At 41.4% G+C, this 15204-nt stretch overlaps 1 protein-coding gene across 1 annotated transcript in view; it reads right to left on the reverse strand.

The window, feature by feature from the left end:
- The window catches only part of fmn2a (formin 2a), a 49873-nt gene that overhangs the window by 21458 nt on the left and 13211 nt on the right, over positions 1-15204 (reverse strand). The window contains exons 4-7 of the mRNA XM_028604273.1: positions 14836-14988; positions 11971-12773; positions 11291-11432; positions 1881-1968 (exon numbers count right to left, since the gene is read on the reverse strand). Of these exons, the coding sequence (XP_028460074.1) occupies positions 1881-1968; positions 11291-11432; positions 11971-12773; positions 14836-14988 (1186 nt within the window). The remainder of the gene's footprint in view (positions 1-1880; positions 1969-11290; positions 11433-11970; positions 12774-14835; positions 14989-15204) is intronic.

The following is a 15204-nucleotide window of genomic DNA, read 5'->3' on the forward strand; positions in this document are numbered from 1 at the left end:
TTCTTTTGGTGAAATAATGAGTATTTTAAGGCTATAATTATTTACACCTAATAATCATTCAATTAAAATGCATTACAAAGTAAATAAAAACACGTTATTTGTGCAAGGCAGTGGACAGGCCAGTGTTTTGTGGAATAACAAGCACACAATATTGAGTATTTCACCACCAAACCACAGATATCTTTCCTCTGATCTTACTCTACATGATACACTGATGTTTCCAATCAGCGCTAATTATTCACTATGACAAAAACTGTCCTAACATAGGAGATGAATGACAGTGCTGATGAGTGCCGCCCCTTTGCCCTTCTACTCTGACCTGAGATGGATGCATCAAAGACTGACATTAAGGCCAGAAACACAGAAAAAGTAAAAATCCACGAGATGCTTTGAAGATACTGCAGACGAAAAAGCTCCACCGAGTAACCGTTTATTGCTACAAGTGTATAATATGTACCAACCATGGTTTCTGCGATGCCCATTTATTTTAATGTAACCTACCCAGTTACCACTGAGATAAAGATTTGAAGCCGTAATAAAGGCTTTACTGAAGGATGGGGAGATGAGAAAGAGTGTTTAGACACATGGATGAGCGACGACTGGAGAGCAATCAGAGAGTAACTAAAACAGGAAAACAGTCTGTTCCCATCAACGTCTCCTGAATGACTTCACTTTAACAAAGCCGCTTAGACAACATGGTGAGAACTCATCAGAGAAAGACAGAGCCAAGGAGAAAAACAACGTGGATGTTAGATGGGGAGGGATTATGCAAAGAGCAAAGAAAAACCGACAGGGGGGAGAGTAACAAAGGAAAAACATTTCAGATGCCTTGCGACATTATGACTTGTGATAAAACTAACTACTGGCGGGAGGTTTAGGCTTTGGCAATGACCTCACCCAATACTCAGTCTTACTCACTTCCCAGTAGACTGAGAACAAGATGTATTTTATTAACTGGGATAGCAGCACTCCAAAACCAAATAATATCTCAATACTGTGGCCAACATTTTAATTTTGAATACAAAAAGTGTACTAAAAGATGTTTTGGTTTAAGGATGTGGTTTTACAGTGTGCTATGGATGAAAGTGTCTACCGTTTATTGTATGTTAGTACCTCCAATACACACCTGGGGATGGCTGTGTATTCTCTATAAAAAGGAGGAAGATACCACCCTTCTCTCTGAAGATAGCAGTTTACCAAAAGACATACTATGACAACGGTAGGCAGTCTATAGGCAGAAAGTATCGCTACAGCGCCAGTATAATCATTCCCTGGATGCAATGATAATGCAGGGACTCAGAAGGTGCAGATGTGGAAGACCAATTAGAGCAGACTGGGCTTTTTCGGGAGGGGGCTAATACGGAGCGTGAACACAGGCATATTCAGACAGACAGTACCTGAAAAATAATGTGTTTTTTGAACATTAAAGCATGTAAACATGTTCAAACAGAAACCCTAATTACAAGTATTAACCTGAAAATGAGCATAATGTGGGACCTTTAAAATGAAAGGATCACCAAAGTTATTACATTGATGAATGTAGTGAATTTAATATAACACTCGTACGCTACAAAGCAGAAATACAACCGGCATTGCAAATTGAACATGAATCACCTTCTTTTTACTAAAAGTACTGCCAAACAAAAATATTTTCTGCTCATGAGTTCTATTTTCACTTTCTCACAGCCTACTGCATTGAAAGTTCCACCTACATAACACCTTTCCGTAATCAACGGCGGCGTCATTACGTTGACCAGCGTAGGGTTTGTGGAAAAATATTCTAAGGTTCGGCAGAAACCGAACCCCGTCAAAAAGCCTAAGCCGAATCCTGGATTCGATGCATCCCGGGTTCAGATAGATGACCTTATGATAACACTTACCATTCTGGATGTCCTTCATATCAAGATGAATGCTGGACATCAGAATACCCACAGCCTGTGAACGCTTGTTGCTCAAGAGCTTCACCACCTAGAAGTTGATGAGACAAAGGCCAAAGAGAACAGGGATGATAATACTTCACACACACAAACACACACACACACACACACACACACACACACACACACACACACACACACACACACACACACACACACAGTCAGGAACATTGCTACCCTTTGTCTGTTTCCTTCTGTGGGAGGAAAACCTTCCTGCAAACATTAGTGAAATTAAAATGCTTTCAAGCTTAAAGGACAATTCCGGCGCAAAACGAGCCTAGGGGTCATTAACTTATGTGTACCTACTCTGTCGCTCTCTGGGACATGTTTTCATGCTAATTGAATAAGTTTGGAGCTTTGACGAGGCTACCACGGACCGCTGGTTAGCTTACAATGCTAGTATTTGGAGCATAGGGACACTCAAATTAAATCGTTATTTAATACCACTAAAATGGCTCGAAATATCACCACACCATAACGTTAGCACAGGGCTTGACATGAACTTTTTGAGGCACTTGTCCTTCGGACAAGTACATTTACGTTTCACTTGTCCATGAACAAAAGTCACTTGTCCGGGTAAAGATTCATCATTTTATAATTTTTTTGTGTGTTTTGCTAATGCAGAATTTGAAGAAACCATTGAAAGCATCCAAACACTATCAACATTAATAAAATTCAGTTTAAACAGTAGAAACAAATGTGTCCCAAGAATAGATTTCCCCTTCAACAAGAAAAAAGGATCTCCAGACTCATAATACAAAGTTATACTTTGCACGCCGGTGTGCAGAAGTTAATATATTGAGATTCTAAGTGAATATTTTAAAGTTTCTCATTACTTTCAGATTCCTAGTCAATATTCTAAGTTACTATGTCAATATATTGAGATATTCTGAGTTACTAAGTCAATATATTGAGATACTGAACCAATATGTTGAGTTACTAAGTCAATATTACGATACTAAGCCAATATATTGAGATTAAGTCAATATTTTATAGTTTCTCATTACTTTGATATTCTTTGTTTATATTCTGAAATACTGAGTCAATATATTGAGATACTAATTCAATATTTTGACCAGAGGTAGTGGTGACTTGAACTTATACTATATCTAAAATAATTATGTAGACATAACAATGGATTTTGCCACTAAATGTTGGTGTCAGCGTGTTTTTTTTTTTTTTTTCTACAATTTCACTTACCAAGGGATCCTTTAAAAAGGTGTAGCTACTTTACAGTTGATTATTACCTGATATTTAATCCGCTACAAACGAGTAGCGGAGCAGCTAGTAACGTTACGAGGCAGAGAGCCAGCCGTCAAGAGTCAAATTAACTTCATGCTTCATCCGCACAAAGCACACTTCTATCGCCACGAGTGACAGCTTTATTCGGCTCGTTTTCTGTGAACGATGTGGGGACGGGGTAACGTTAAAGCGTAGTTAGCATGCTAACGTTAGCTAACTAACACCGGCTGCCTGGCTTGCTGGTTCCGCGGTGCTTTCTTGCTGTATCGCTTACAGAGAAGGAGCTGAACAGTGGGCTGGGTCTAACGTCAGCGGTCCGCTCTCCCGCTGCTGCTGGGTCTAACGTTAGTTAATGTATTTGTTTCAAATCGGTAAAGTAAAATCTGTAACATAAACGGAATGAGTGGCACATAATAACGTATATAATGCTTCATCCACACAAAGCACATTGCTATCGCCACGAGTGACTTCTGTTTTCAGCTTGTTTTCTGTGAGCGATGTGGCGAGGAGGTAACGTTAAGGTGGAGTTAGCAAGCTAACACCGGCTAGCTCGCCGTGCTTTCATGCTGCTTCGCTTTCGGAGAATGCGCTGAACAGCGGGCTGGGTCTAACGTTAGCGGCCCGCCGACCCGCTGCCCGGGATTGTGGGGTAAAATATGTATTTGTTTCAATTCTGTAACATTGACGAAATGAGTGGCATTTTGTTTTGTTTGAGTTTTAACTTGTCCAGTGGGGCAAGTAAATTTCTCTTCCACTTGTCCCACAAAAAATCCACTTGTCCCGGACAAGCGGACAAGCCTTAATGTCGAGCCCTGCGTTAGCATAATAAGGGTCCCTAAATGTGAACCGAAGCATTGACAACATTGTAAGTGTACAGATAGTTTATTAAAAATATGGATTATTTAGAGAGTCACGTTCATGTTTACTTGCGGGAGCCATCTTGGAAACCAGTCATAACTAGTCGAAAAACGAGCGCCGTGCAAATAAGTCTGAGATTTCCATACTGTCTATGGAGATTCCACGTTGCACAGCGTTTGACTAGTCATGACTGGTTTCCAAGATGGCTCCCGCAAGTAAACACGAACGCGACTCTCTAAATAATCTTTATTTATAATCTTTTTAATAAACTATCTGTACACTTACAATGTTGTCAATGCTTCGGTTCACATTTAGGGACTCTCATTATGCCCCATGTGTCCCCCCATGTCCCAGAGAGCAACAGAGTAAGTACACATCAGTTAATAACCCCTAGGTTCGTTTTGCACCGGAATTGTCCTTTAATTGTGATGATTAACAATTTATTCTTTTCTTCCAGTTCTCCACATCCATCCTCTCTCAGTCGTGCAAAGAACAAGAGGCATATTTGCTAAATGAAGTACATGAAGTCCTGCGACTGATTAAATATACAGAGAATGTTTTTGTTTACTTTTTATTATGGAATTGCACAATGTAGGGATAGGTTTTTTTAAAGCAGACCTAACCTCAATAACTAGTCAGAACTATTGTATCCAAAGATCACAACTGCTCCAAAAGCTGCAATATTAATAAATGTTAGACGAATAATAATAACTTCCACTTGTCAAACAGCCAGGAGTTGAATATCAAGCCAGTGTTATTATGCATGAAAACCTGAACCACAGCTCGCCTGAGTAAGCAGAAGTGTGCTCTGGGTAGCGAAGTAGTGAAGGGACAGGACAGGAAACCCGTAGCCTACTGTGATCCAGACAGAACGTTTCCATCTAAACCAGATCACACGGACCACAGACCTCTCAAACACACAGGAAGTTATATCACCAGGCCCCAACTGTCTCTGTTTTCCCCGGCTCAACCCCAGCTTCAGGGGACAGGCCGTTCGAGATATGATGTTGAATGACTTCCACAGTGAGGCCGTGATATAGCTAGTGTAGGGTAGATGTTTTATGGTAGTGAAAAAATAAGTCATTAGTCACATTTTATCAGCTCACCCGACTCTCCAAACAGATTAATTTTAAATAAAAGTTCAGGGGGTTATTACAGAGCTGCCTGATATTACAGAGGATCAGTTTACACTTTTTACAAAAATCTAAACTGAAAATGCCCTTACAGCGCATCTGTAGTTTTATTTTATAATGAAACCCAGCTGGATCCATTAACCACCATAGTTATTGAAATTATTTTTGTGACGAACATTTTCATCAAGAGCTTTTTTGAGGAGATGATTAAAAGCACAAGCAAAAATGCCAACCATCCCCGAGTTTCAGCTTCTTTTGTTACTGCAAATTGAAGATCATTGGGCTTGTTGCTCAGAAAAAAACAAGGGCCTTTATCAGTGTTTTCTAACATGTTTTAAACCAAACCATTAATAGATTAATTTAGAACATGGGTCTCAAACTCACGGCCCGGGGGCCAATTGAGGCCCACGGGATGATATATTGTGGCCCCCTACTTGACATCAAAGTTTAGTGTTAGTGTGGCCCGCGCGTTGTTCTGAAACACACATTTTTGTCATTGCGTTTGTCACTTATGGGCCACCATAAATATTCTTACAGTGCCGTTTGTTGTCAACGGTTGTCAAGCTAGCCAATCGTGAAGTACCTGGGGAAGTATTAACGTTAGTCACTTGGTTGAAATGTGTTTCGGAGTGACGGAAAATATGTCATCACCCAGTTCCAGTCATGTCTCTCTCAAAACGTGCCACGAAGAGAAAGGTTGGCGACGAGCACATGCAATTTCAGGGAAAGCGGGAGACTGAATATTTTTTTCTCATATGCACAGAGCAAGTTGCGGTGTACAAGGAATATAACATCAGACGTCATTACTCAACTAGACATGCTGAGGAATATACAATATACCAGGGAGATGAGAGAAAGAACCTGGTCGCCAATCTTAAAAAAATGTCTATTGAGGAAACAAGACGTATTCAAGAAAGCAAACAAAGAGAACTAAGCAGAAGTAGAAGCTAGCTACGTGGTGAGTGAGATGATTGCTAAGGCCGGCAAGCCGTTCAAGGAAGGCGAGTTCATCAAAAAGTGCATGTTACTAGCTGCAAGTAAAGTCTGTCCGGAAAATGAAAGGTCATTTTAGCAACATCAGCCGTTCAGCTAACACAGTGGCAGAGCGCATTTCTGACCGGTCAGAAAACATACATGATCAACTGTGTGAGAAAGCCAAACGTTTTTTTGCATACTCAGTCGCTCTTGATGAGAGCATGGACAACACTGACACTGCTCGCAGTATATGTCCGTGGTGTTGACGACAATTTTGAAGTGATCGAGAAGTTGCTCGCAGTGATTCCAATGCATGGCCAGACCACCGCTCAGGAGATATTCCGCCAGCTGTGTGGTGCTATTGAGGATGCCGGTTTGCCATGGAAGAGGTTTGCTGGAAAAACAACCAAGAGAGCGCCATCAATGACAGGAAGGAAAAATGGACTGGTGGCACTTGTTCAAAGAAAACTGGAAGAGGCGAATGTGGAGGAGGCCATTGCTCTGCACTGCATTATCCATCAGCAGGCCCTTTGCGGCAAATGCCTGAGGTTTTACAATGTGATGTCTGTTGTTGTGAAATGCATCAACCATATCAGATTTAGGGGCTTAAAGCACCAGCAGTTCTGCGCCTTTTTTGGAGGAAATAGTCAGAATGTGAGGATGTGCTCTACTTCACCGAGGTACGTTGGCTCAGTAGGGGAAACGTCTTGAAGAGATTTTTTGAGTTAAGAGCAGAAGTGAAAGCCTTCATGCAGTGGCGCAAAAAGTGGGTATGCGCTATATGCAGCGCATAGGGGCGCAGCACCATGGGGGCCCCAAAGCGATGGTAAAATAAAATTATATATATTGTTTTGGTATTTTCTATATGTAGCTGCTGTTGTGCATTTCTAAATCATTTCTGCATTTCCTCAATGTTATATAACATTTTAGAAGACTAACAGGCTAGATTAGGCGCCCTATCTCATAAGATAAGGGGGCATAGCATTTACAATAAATGACAAGAAGCTGGAAAACATAATTTTTACCATGGAATCATTAATAGATTTAGTTTTACCATTAGCTGTTCATGTTAGCTGTGCTGTCAGACATACAGGCTATAGTTACATCTGTTGGGTGACATGGAAGCTGTAATTACAGGGTCACATCTCTGGTCTGTCAGGTCTGTGCTAAGTGGCTCTCCATATTTGTACTTCAAATCCAAAATGTGAATGTAATTTCAACAGCAGCACAACCTTACTGCATAATAGTTGTCTTATCAGATGCCATCACTCTGCTGATAAGAATTGAATTTAGGCTGCTATATTTAACAGTGAGTTCATTTCATTCAGGTGTGAAGATGGTGGACCAGGAAAGACAGGGGAAGGCAACAGGTAGGTCTAACATTAGGTGGAAGTGTAGGGGAAGGCACTTGATACCAACAGATTAATTTCTTAATATTAATATGGAAAAACTAATCTGGAATATATATTACATAACGTTTGTTTGACAATATGTCTTAGTGGAGAAGAACACAGGCAAGGAGTGAATGAGACACACATGAGGTCAGCAATGGCATCAAGTAGAGAGGAGACCAGTGAATGACATCCAGTAAGAGTTCCATTACACCACACAAAACTAAATGTCCAGGTCAAGCTCCGAGTCCTCCTCACTTTCGCACCAAAATTGTTGTTGCATACCCCTCTGACACTGGGTAGTTGCACCCCTGCCTTCATGGAGAAGGATGGGATGGCGGTTCCTGTGTTAAGTGATCCCAAATGGCTCATGGACTTAGCGTTTCTAGTTGACATCACACAGTGGCTGAATATACTGAACAAGAAGTTACAAGGCCAGGGGCAGCTTGTCAGTGCTACCTATGACATGTGAGGGCATTCTCCACAAAACTTGTTATGGAAAGCCCAGCTTTCTCAGACAAACCTGTGCCATTTCCCAGCATGCAAGGCACTCATGGATGTGGGCACACCATTCAGTGGTGAGAAGTATGCTGATGCCATTATAAAGCTACAGGAGGAATTTGATTGCAGGTTTGCGGACTTCTAGACACACAGAACCACTTTTCAAATTTGTGCTGACCCCTTCTCCTTCGATGTGCAAGATGCTCCTCCTGTACTTCAAATGGAGCTCATTGACCTGCAGTGCAATACTGAATTCAAAGCCAAGTTCAGGGAGAGGAGTGGAAACGCAGACAAGCTTGGACAATTTTTGAGAGAATTGCCACCCCCCTTCCCTGAGCTCTCCAGGATGCTCAAGCTGACCATGTGCCTTTTTGGGAGCACATATCTATGTGAAAAGCTCTTCTCCACCATGAACTTCAATAAGTCAAAGTACAGGTCCAGACTTACTGATGAACATCTTCAAGCCATACTGAGGGTTTCAACTGTTTCCTCCCTCAAGCTAAATGTGTCTCAGCTGTGAGAGGAAGCGCTGCTAGGTCTCTGGCAGCAAGGAGCAGGCAAGAGAAGCCTATGTTCTGAAGAACCGTTCATGTTCAGAAAGGAATGTTCAAATTCAGAGGAACAGTTCATGTTCAGAAGAAACATTCATGTTGAAGATTGGATCAGTTGTGCTCCTTTTTCTTGATGCCACCCAGCCTGACCCAGAATACGGTTCCCAGGTAAGTTGAGTTTGAGACCCCTGATTAGAAAGTAATCACAAGATTAGTAAATAAAAATAAATAAATAAAAAAAATCATTAATTGCAGCCCTCCAGTCATTCATATCCTTCATTAATCTTCTAATAAGAAATCTTTATTCATCCGTTATGGAAAACTTTAAGTCTTGAGGAGACCAAAGCTTAATATTAGCATTCATTTGATCAGAGGTGGAAACACACTTTGCATCTCAAAAATCAAGCCCTAGTCAAAAATACTGCTGGATTGACCCCAAGTGCCATGAAACAAAAGGCCACAAGCTTAAATCTCAAACAGATGCACATCACATAATCCACCAGCATATTATACGGCTACACTACACCACAGCAGCGTATACTATAAGACAGCTCCTCTTTTAAACCTCTCTGCAGATAGACAGCAGGTTTAACACTTGAAACTGGGCGATGGTAGTATTTCTTTACATCTGATACTGATGTTGAGTACTGACGTCAAAGCTGTTCTCTAGTGGTAGCTCTAGAGAAAATGCTTGTCCCCTCTCATCAGCAAGCTAGCTAGTTGACTTTACAATACACAGCAGGATGGAAAAAGTTGCAAGATGCGATCGATCGTCTTGAGGCCTGGGGCAGGTCCTCATGAACTTGAAATGTCAAAGTTTGGCTCAAAACTCGGGTCTGTTCCAGCTCAGTGTTATTTTTATTTTTCTATTATTGACCTCAACATCTTCAGCCCCATTTTTGTGTTGGAGAACATCCGCAGCAATATCATGCAGTGAATTAAACCCCCACCCACCTCAATTTGTCTCTTGTCCCTCGCAAATTAGCAATACAACCACAACATGAGCTGCTTCATGATGTGGCAGCCAACTTATTCAGAGCTCCATCAATCAGAATATTGCATCGATAAAAGTCTGTTTTAATGGAGAGTGGGACACTCATTTTTGCCCTGTGTCATCTCCTATATCTAGACACGCAGGTGTAGTGCTGCTCTGTACAGAAGTGAATTCCTTCTTTAAGTCTCTCTGGTGTTGAAGAAACCCCCTGGAGTGTCAACAAGCTTGATGATGGCTATTTCTGAAGGGTGTTTCTAAAGCAAAGTACAATTTTCTTATGAAGGGCAAACTCACTTAGGTTATCTACCATTTCCCATTGCTGTTGACTTTTGTTCTCTATTGGATCAAAGCTGCAAGGTGAGTTTTTTACCTCCTGTGCTATACATAGGGGCTTTGGTAGCCATATTACTTTCTGGTATGTGCATATGTACTGTACATGTGCTGCATTTTCCTTACGCGTGACTCTTTAGAACTTGAAGATCACAATTCTCCTGAGCATTGAGGCTGGGGATCATCAGGTCTTCGATATATATTTATTTTATATCATTAAACTTAGTAATTGAAAGTACTATACTTGTATTCAAGTACTTCACTTAAGTGTAATTTTCCTGTTACTTTATTCTTCTACTCAACTACATTTCTCAGCAAAATATTATACTTTTTACTCCACTACATTTATTTAACAGTTATAATTTTAATAGTTTCAGATTTGAAATGAAAATAAACATAATAAGCTTATAAAGTACAGTAAATTGTTAGGAAAAAAGGTTTTAAAGATTAAACCAGTGGATGTTTATTGTGACCAATTACAAAAAATGTCTCATTAAAGTAACAAATGTCAAAGCTGGAGGCAAAAGAAATTCCAAAAACTGACGAAAGGCCCCTAAAATTTTCCACACCTGAGATTGACCAAACTATTTCAAGACATTACATAATGTGGCTTCAGAAACTACTCAGTGAGAATGACATTATCATTGTTGTTCTTCATCTTGTTTGCAAGTCATATTTTTACTCATCTGGAGCCTATTTGTTTTATATTTTAGTGTTGAGTTTCAATTCATCACTTCCCATACACTAAGAAGATTTTCTGCCAATGTCCATGCCAAAGACCATCATTTCATTTCAGCAACAACTGTCGCATGATTCTACTGGGTATCAATTAGAGGGGTGAAACGTTCGTCTCTAGTGCAACATTATTTGTGATTTAGACACAAATAGTACATTAAACATAAAAATCTTGACAAGAGCAGCTTTAAAATCATAGATAAAAATTTTGACTTTCAGATTTATGGAGTGGCATAAAGGGCATTGGGGAGGCAAACAGCCTAACCATAAAACTAAGTCATACAGAAAGCACAATGGGAGGAACCACACCATGAAATACAGCTCCCAGGCTTCTACCCCCCGCCCCCCTCTCCAGTCATCACGGTCGTGATCACTCACCGCACGCGAGACTTTGGCTCGGTGCCACTGGATGGTCATGGGGGGAGCCAGGGCTCACACCACATAATAATTGTCCTGTCACTCAAAGCAACATAGAGAGCAACAGTGAGGAAAAAGGAAACGGGCATCAGAGGAGAGAGAGTAAAGATGGGAAAAGCCCTGAAGAGAAGCAGAACACACACACACACAGACACAGACACAGACACAGACACACACACACAGACACACAGACACAGACACACAGACACACAGACACACACACTACCTGCTTGGCCTTGGACTTGCTGATTGTGTCTGAAATAGGCTTTTTTTTCTCCTTAACAGCACTTTTGGAGAATAGTTCAACAAATTCTTCAAAGTCCACATTTGGTTCCTCGATTGTCTCCCACACCAGTGAGTCTATGGGCCTAAAGATAGGAGGAAAGAGGGAGGAAAGAGTAATTATTTACAGTGCAAGCAGACAAGCTTTAATCTGCCATGTATTTTTTGAAAAATTAGTTATTTCACCACAAAAGGCATTTCTGACATTTCTTGATTGTCTTCTGCTGTTGTAGGAGTACTTTTGTCATCTCAGAGTAAAAATCCAGTTATAAAAATCGACTTGCCAAATCTCTCAGCCATCAAATTACATTTAGAATTCAGCATCAAGTTCCTCACTTGCAAGTTAATCATGTACTCCATTTGTAGACATTAATTCAGCTACAATTGTTCAAGCCTTTATTTAAAAAGGAAAAGAAAACCTGGTTTAAGTCAATTCACTGCTGACCACAATGCCTGGACTGCATCACTTTCATTTTCCACAAGGTTAGCATCTCTACTGCCATCAGAGCACGTGGCCGATCTTTATCTTAAGTGGACAAGCTTCCTCTCAAATCTCTACTGTTCAGAGAATACCTTTGTGCAAATGAACCATATCTATCTTCACTTTATATAGCATATTCTTACTTTTTAGCATTCAGCTGTATGCGTGTCCAGTAGAGTGGCTTCATTGGCTTGGGGGGCTCGATCACAGCCTTGGCAGGGGCAGCTTCCTGGGCCATTATGGAGGGCATGGGGCCTGGTGGTGGTGGTGGCCCAAAGCCCGGGGGTGGGGGTGGAGGAGGGGGGCCTATTCCAGGAGGAGGTGGGGGTGGAGGTCCAAAACCAGGCGGGGGAGGAGGTGGAGGTGGTGGTCCAAAACTTGGTGGTGGAGGAGGAGGGGGAGGCGGCGGCAGACCAGGTCCAAGCCCGGGTAAGGGCGGGGGAGGTGGTGGTGGAGGAGGAGCAACACCCCCTGGTAAAGGTAGTGGTGGTGGAGATAGGGGCATACCTCCAGAGACCGGAGGGGGAGGGGGAGGGGGAGGTGGGGGCGGAGGAGCTGGATGGCTGCCGCTCGGTTGCCTCTGCTGGCACGTGCAGACAAAGCCTTCTGTAGATTTGGGGATGGAGGAGGAAACAGAAGACGACACGCTGCCTGATCCTCTGTTGAAAGGCACGTCAAACTTAAACCCCTCCTCCACAGGTGAGGTCTGGACAGACACCTCCTGGCTCATCTTTCCAGATTTTACTCCTCTCATCTGTGGGGCCTTGTGGTGGGCAGCGCCCAGAGCTCCCATATTATCCCAGCTGCCCTTTGCCAAGGAGGCCTGCTGGCCCTGCAACACAGCAATCTTAATCCGCAGGTCATCAATGGTCCTCTCCAGCTGAGGGATGAGACCACTTTCATCCTCAGAGGATGACTGACCTGACTTCAACCTGCTGGATTCGGTCTGTCATTCAACCAAAAAAAAAAAAAAAAAAAATTAAAAAAAGATTTGAACTTTGATTTAGAGACAAATCAAAACAGAAAATATGAACTGAAGAAAATACATGAAACTACATTAAAACCTTTAAAAACAGGTAGTCAAGCATGTATTGTACTCTAAATGTTGAAAAGAAGACTGTTAAATCGTGTACACATTATCATTCAGTAAATTACGCTTTATAAACACCCACAACTGAAAGAGAATAGTGACAGAGCTGTGAGCTAAAGAAGGGTCAAGAAAGTCCATTATGTCTAGACTCCATCAGCCCTCTGGCTCCAGACTGGTTAGAGCAGGTAAGAGGGGATACCGAGAGATTTGACCCCAGAGACAGTGAGTCTTGTTGGGCCTCACATGGAGAGGGCCTGTGTCTGCTAGTACACATTCCACAGTTGTGGTCACATCGTTGAATCTTAAGGAGAATGTTCAGTCAGCATGGCCTTCCTAATTTATTAACTCTTATAGAAAACAGGGAGGTTCACTGTGATAATCTAACAAGTCTTTCAAGACAAGCCTGACCTCTGGTGGACAAAGAACAATTTACAGTTGAGGCATTTAGCTGATGCAGTTTATCCAGAGCAACTTGAGTGAGATTGAGGTTTACTTTGACAGGTCACACAGGTCATGCCGTTTCAGATTTTAAATCAATGCATATCATATGCATGAAATAAAAACCTTAACAATTGCATCCTTCAAATGTCCGATTGGGTTAGGGTTAGGAATGTATATCAGTAAATCTTGTATTAGCTCTTCACACAAACTGCTTTTCTAAAAAAAAAAAAAAAAAAAAAAAAAAGAACATAAAATTGATTACTATTTTTTCATTAATCATTAATGTATAATCACCTGAAACTAAGAATCATTATCTTAGAATAAGCCCTTCATTTCAACACAGGGAGTGGGTTAACTTCCACGGATGTTGCCCCGCCATGTACATCTACAGTAGCCCAGAATGGATAAATCAAACACAGGCTCTAGAGAGGGACTTTCTCGTATTTATGTTACCCTAAGGACACCGTAGGTTCTACTACACGCTTAGATAGGGAGGGGTGAGTGGAGGGGTTCAGTTGGTTGCAATCTGCAACCTCACCACTAGATACCACTAAATCTCACACACACACACACACACACACACACACACACACACACACACACACACACACACACACACACACACACACACACACACACACACACACACACACACACACACACACACACACACACACACACACACACACACACACACACACACACACACACACACACACACACACACACACACACACACACACACACACACACACACACACACACACACACACACACACACACACACACACACACACACACACACACACACACGTCCTTAAAGGCTAAGGAGGAAGAAAAGAAGCTCCTCTAGGAATCTAAATGTCTCAAACTATTAAAAGCATCACCCACTGGGTGTGCTGTACAGTATGTGGAGCCTTTTACATAACTATGTGCTGAAAACAATGCAGTATTTTCTTGCCGTGTTTGTGCATTTATATTTCTGAAAAAAAGTAATTTCTTAAAAGGCTAAATCAAGTACATGTCAGCCTTCTGATAAAAGAAAACCTTCATGGTAACACTGCATGCAATAAGTATACTGTATCAGTCAGGAAGAGTGTCTTGCAGACAGATTCTTCAGATGTACAATTTGATTTTGTAAAGCTAACAGTTTTGAATATAATGCTCTTAGCAAGAAACCTGTGAAGTTTTTGCATCTACATGTTTTCATTTAAAGTTAAAACATTAAAATAGGTACAAAATTAATAGGTACACAAATGTCCACAAAAATAAAAACAGAACAAAACCAAAAACAGTATTTTCTCATCTACTATACTGTATTTGTGTAATAGGTTAGAAGCATTTGCTGGAAATGCTCTCTGATGTTGGTTGTAAAACAAAAGACTCTGGCAATAATGCTTGCTTTGATTTATGGTAGAGTGTAGACCGGGCAATCATACTGTAAAATATTTACAGATGAAGAGAGGATGTAAACAACCTGAGACTGTAGAGCTCCTGGTGTCTTGGCTGATGACTGATGCAAAGGAGCTCTCAAGCTCTGCTCCCTGCCTGTGGTTCGCCCCCCATAGAGTTCCCACAGGTGAGAAGACCCTGGCAGGCCTACAGATGCCCAGGTGTACAGCTGCTCCTCCTGCACACAGTTTAGAAAAAAAAGAAAAAGAAATGAGATGAGATCCAAGGTCAGATGTTTGTGCGCTTGTACCAAGGAAGAGTACCCACTGTATGTAATGAACACATGGTGGGATGCACCATGATTAAAAGGTCAACATCCACCTGGATAAGTTTACATGTAATGTAGCAACCAGTCTAAAAAATTAGACAGAAAGGATATTCTCAATCTCTAGTT

This window comes from Perca flavescens, chromosome 17 (genome assembly GCF_004354835.1).
Source record: "Perca flavescens isolate YP-PL-M2 chromosome 17, PFLA_1.0, whole genome shotgun sequence".
Taxonomy (NCBI): Eukaryota; Metazoa; Chordata; class Actinopteri; order Perciformes; family Percidae; genus Perca; species Perca flavescens.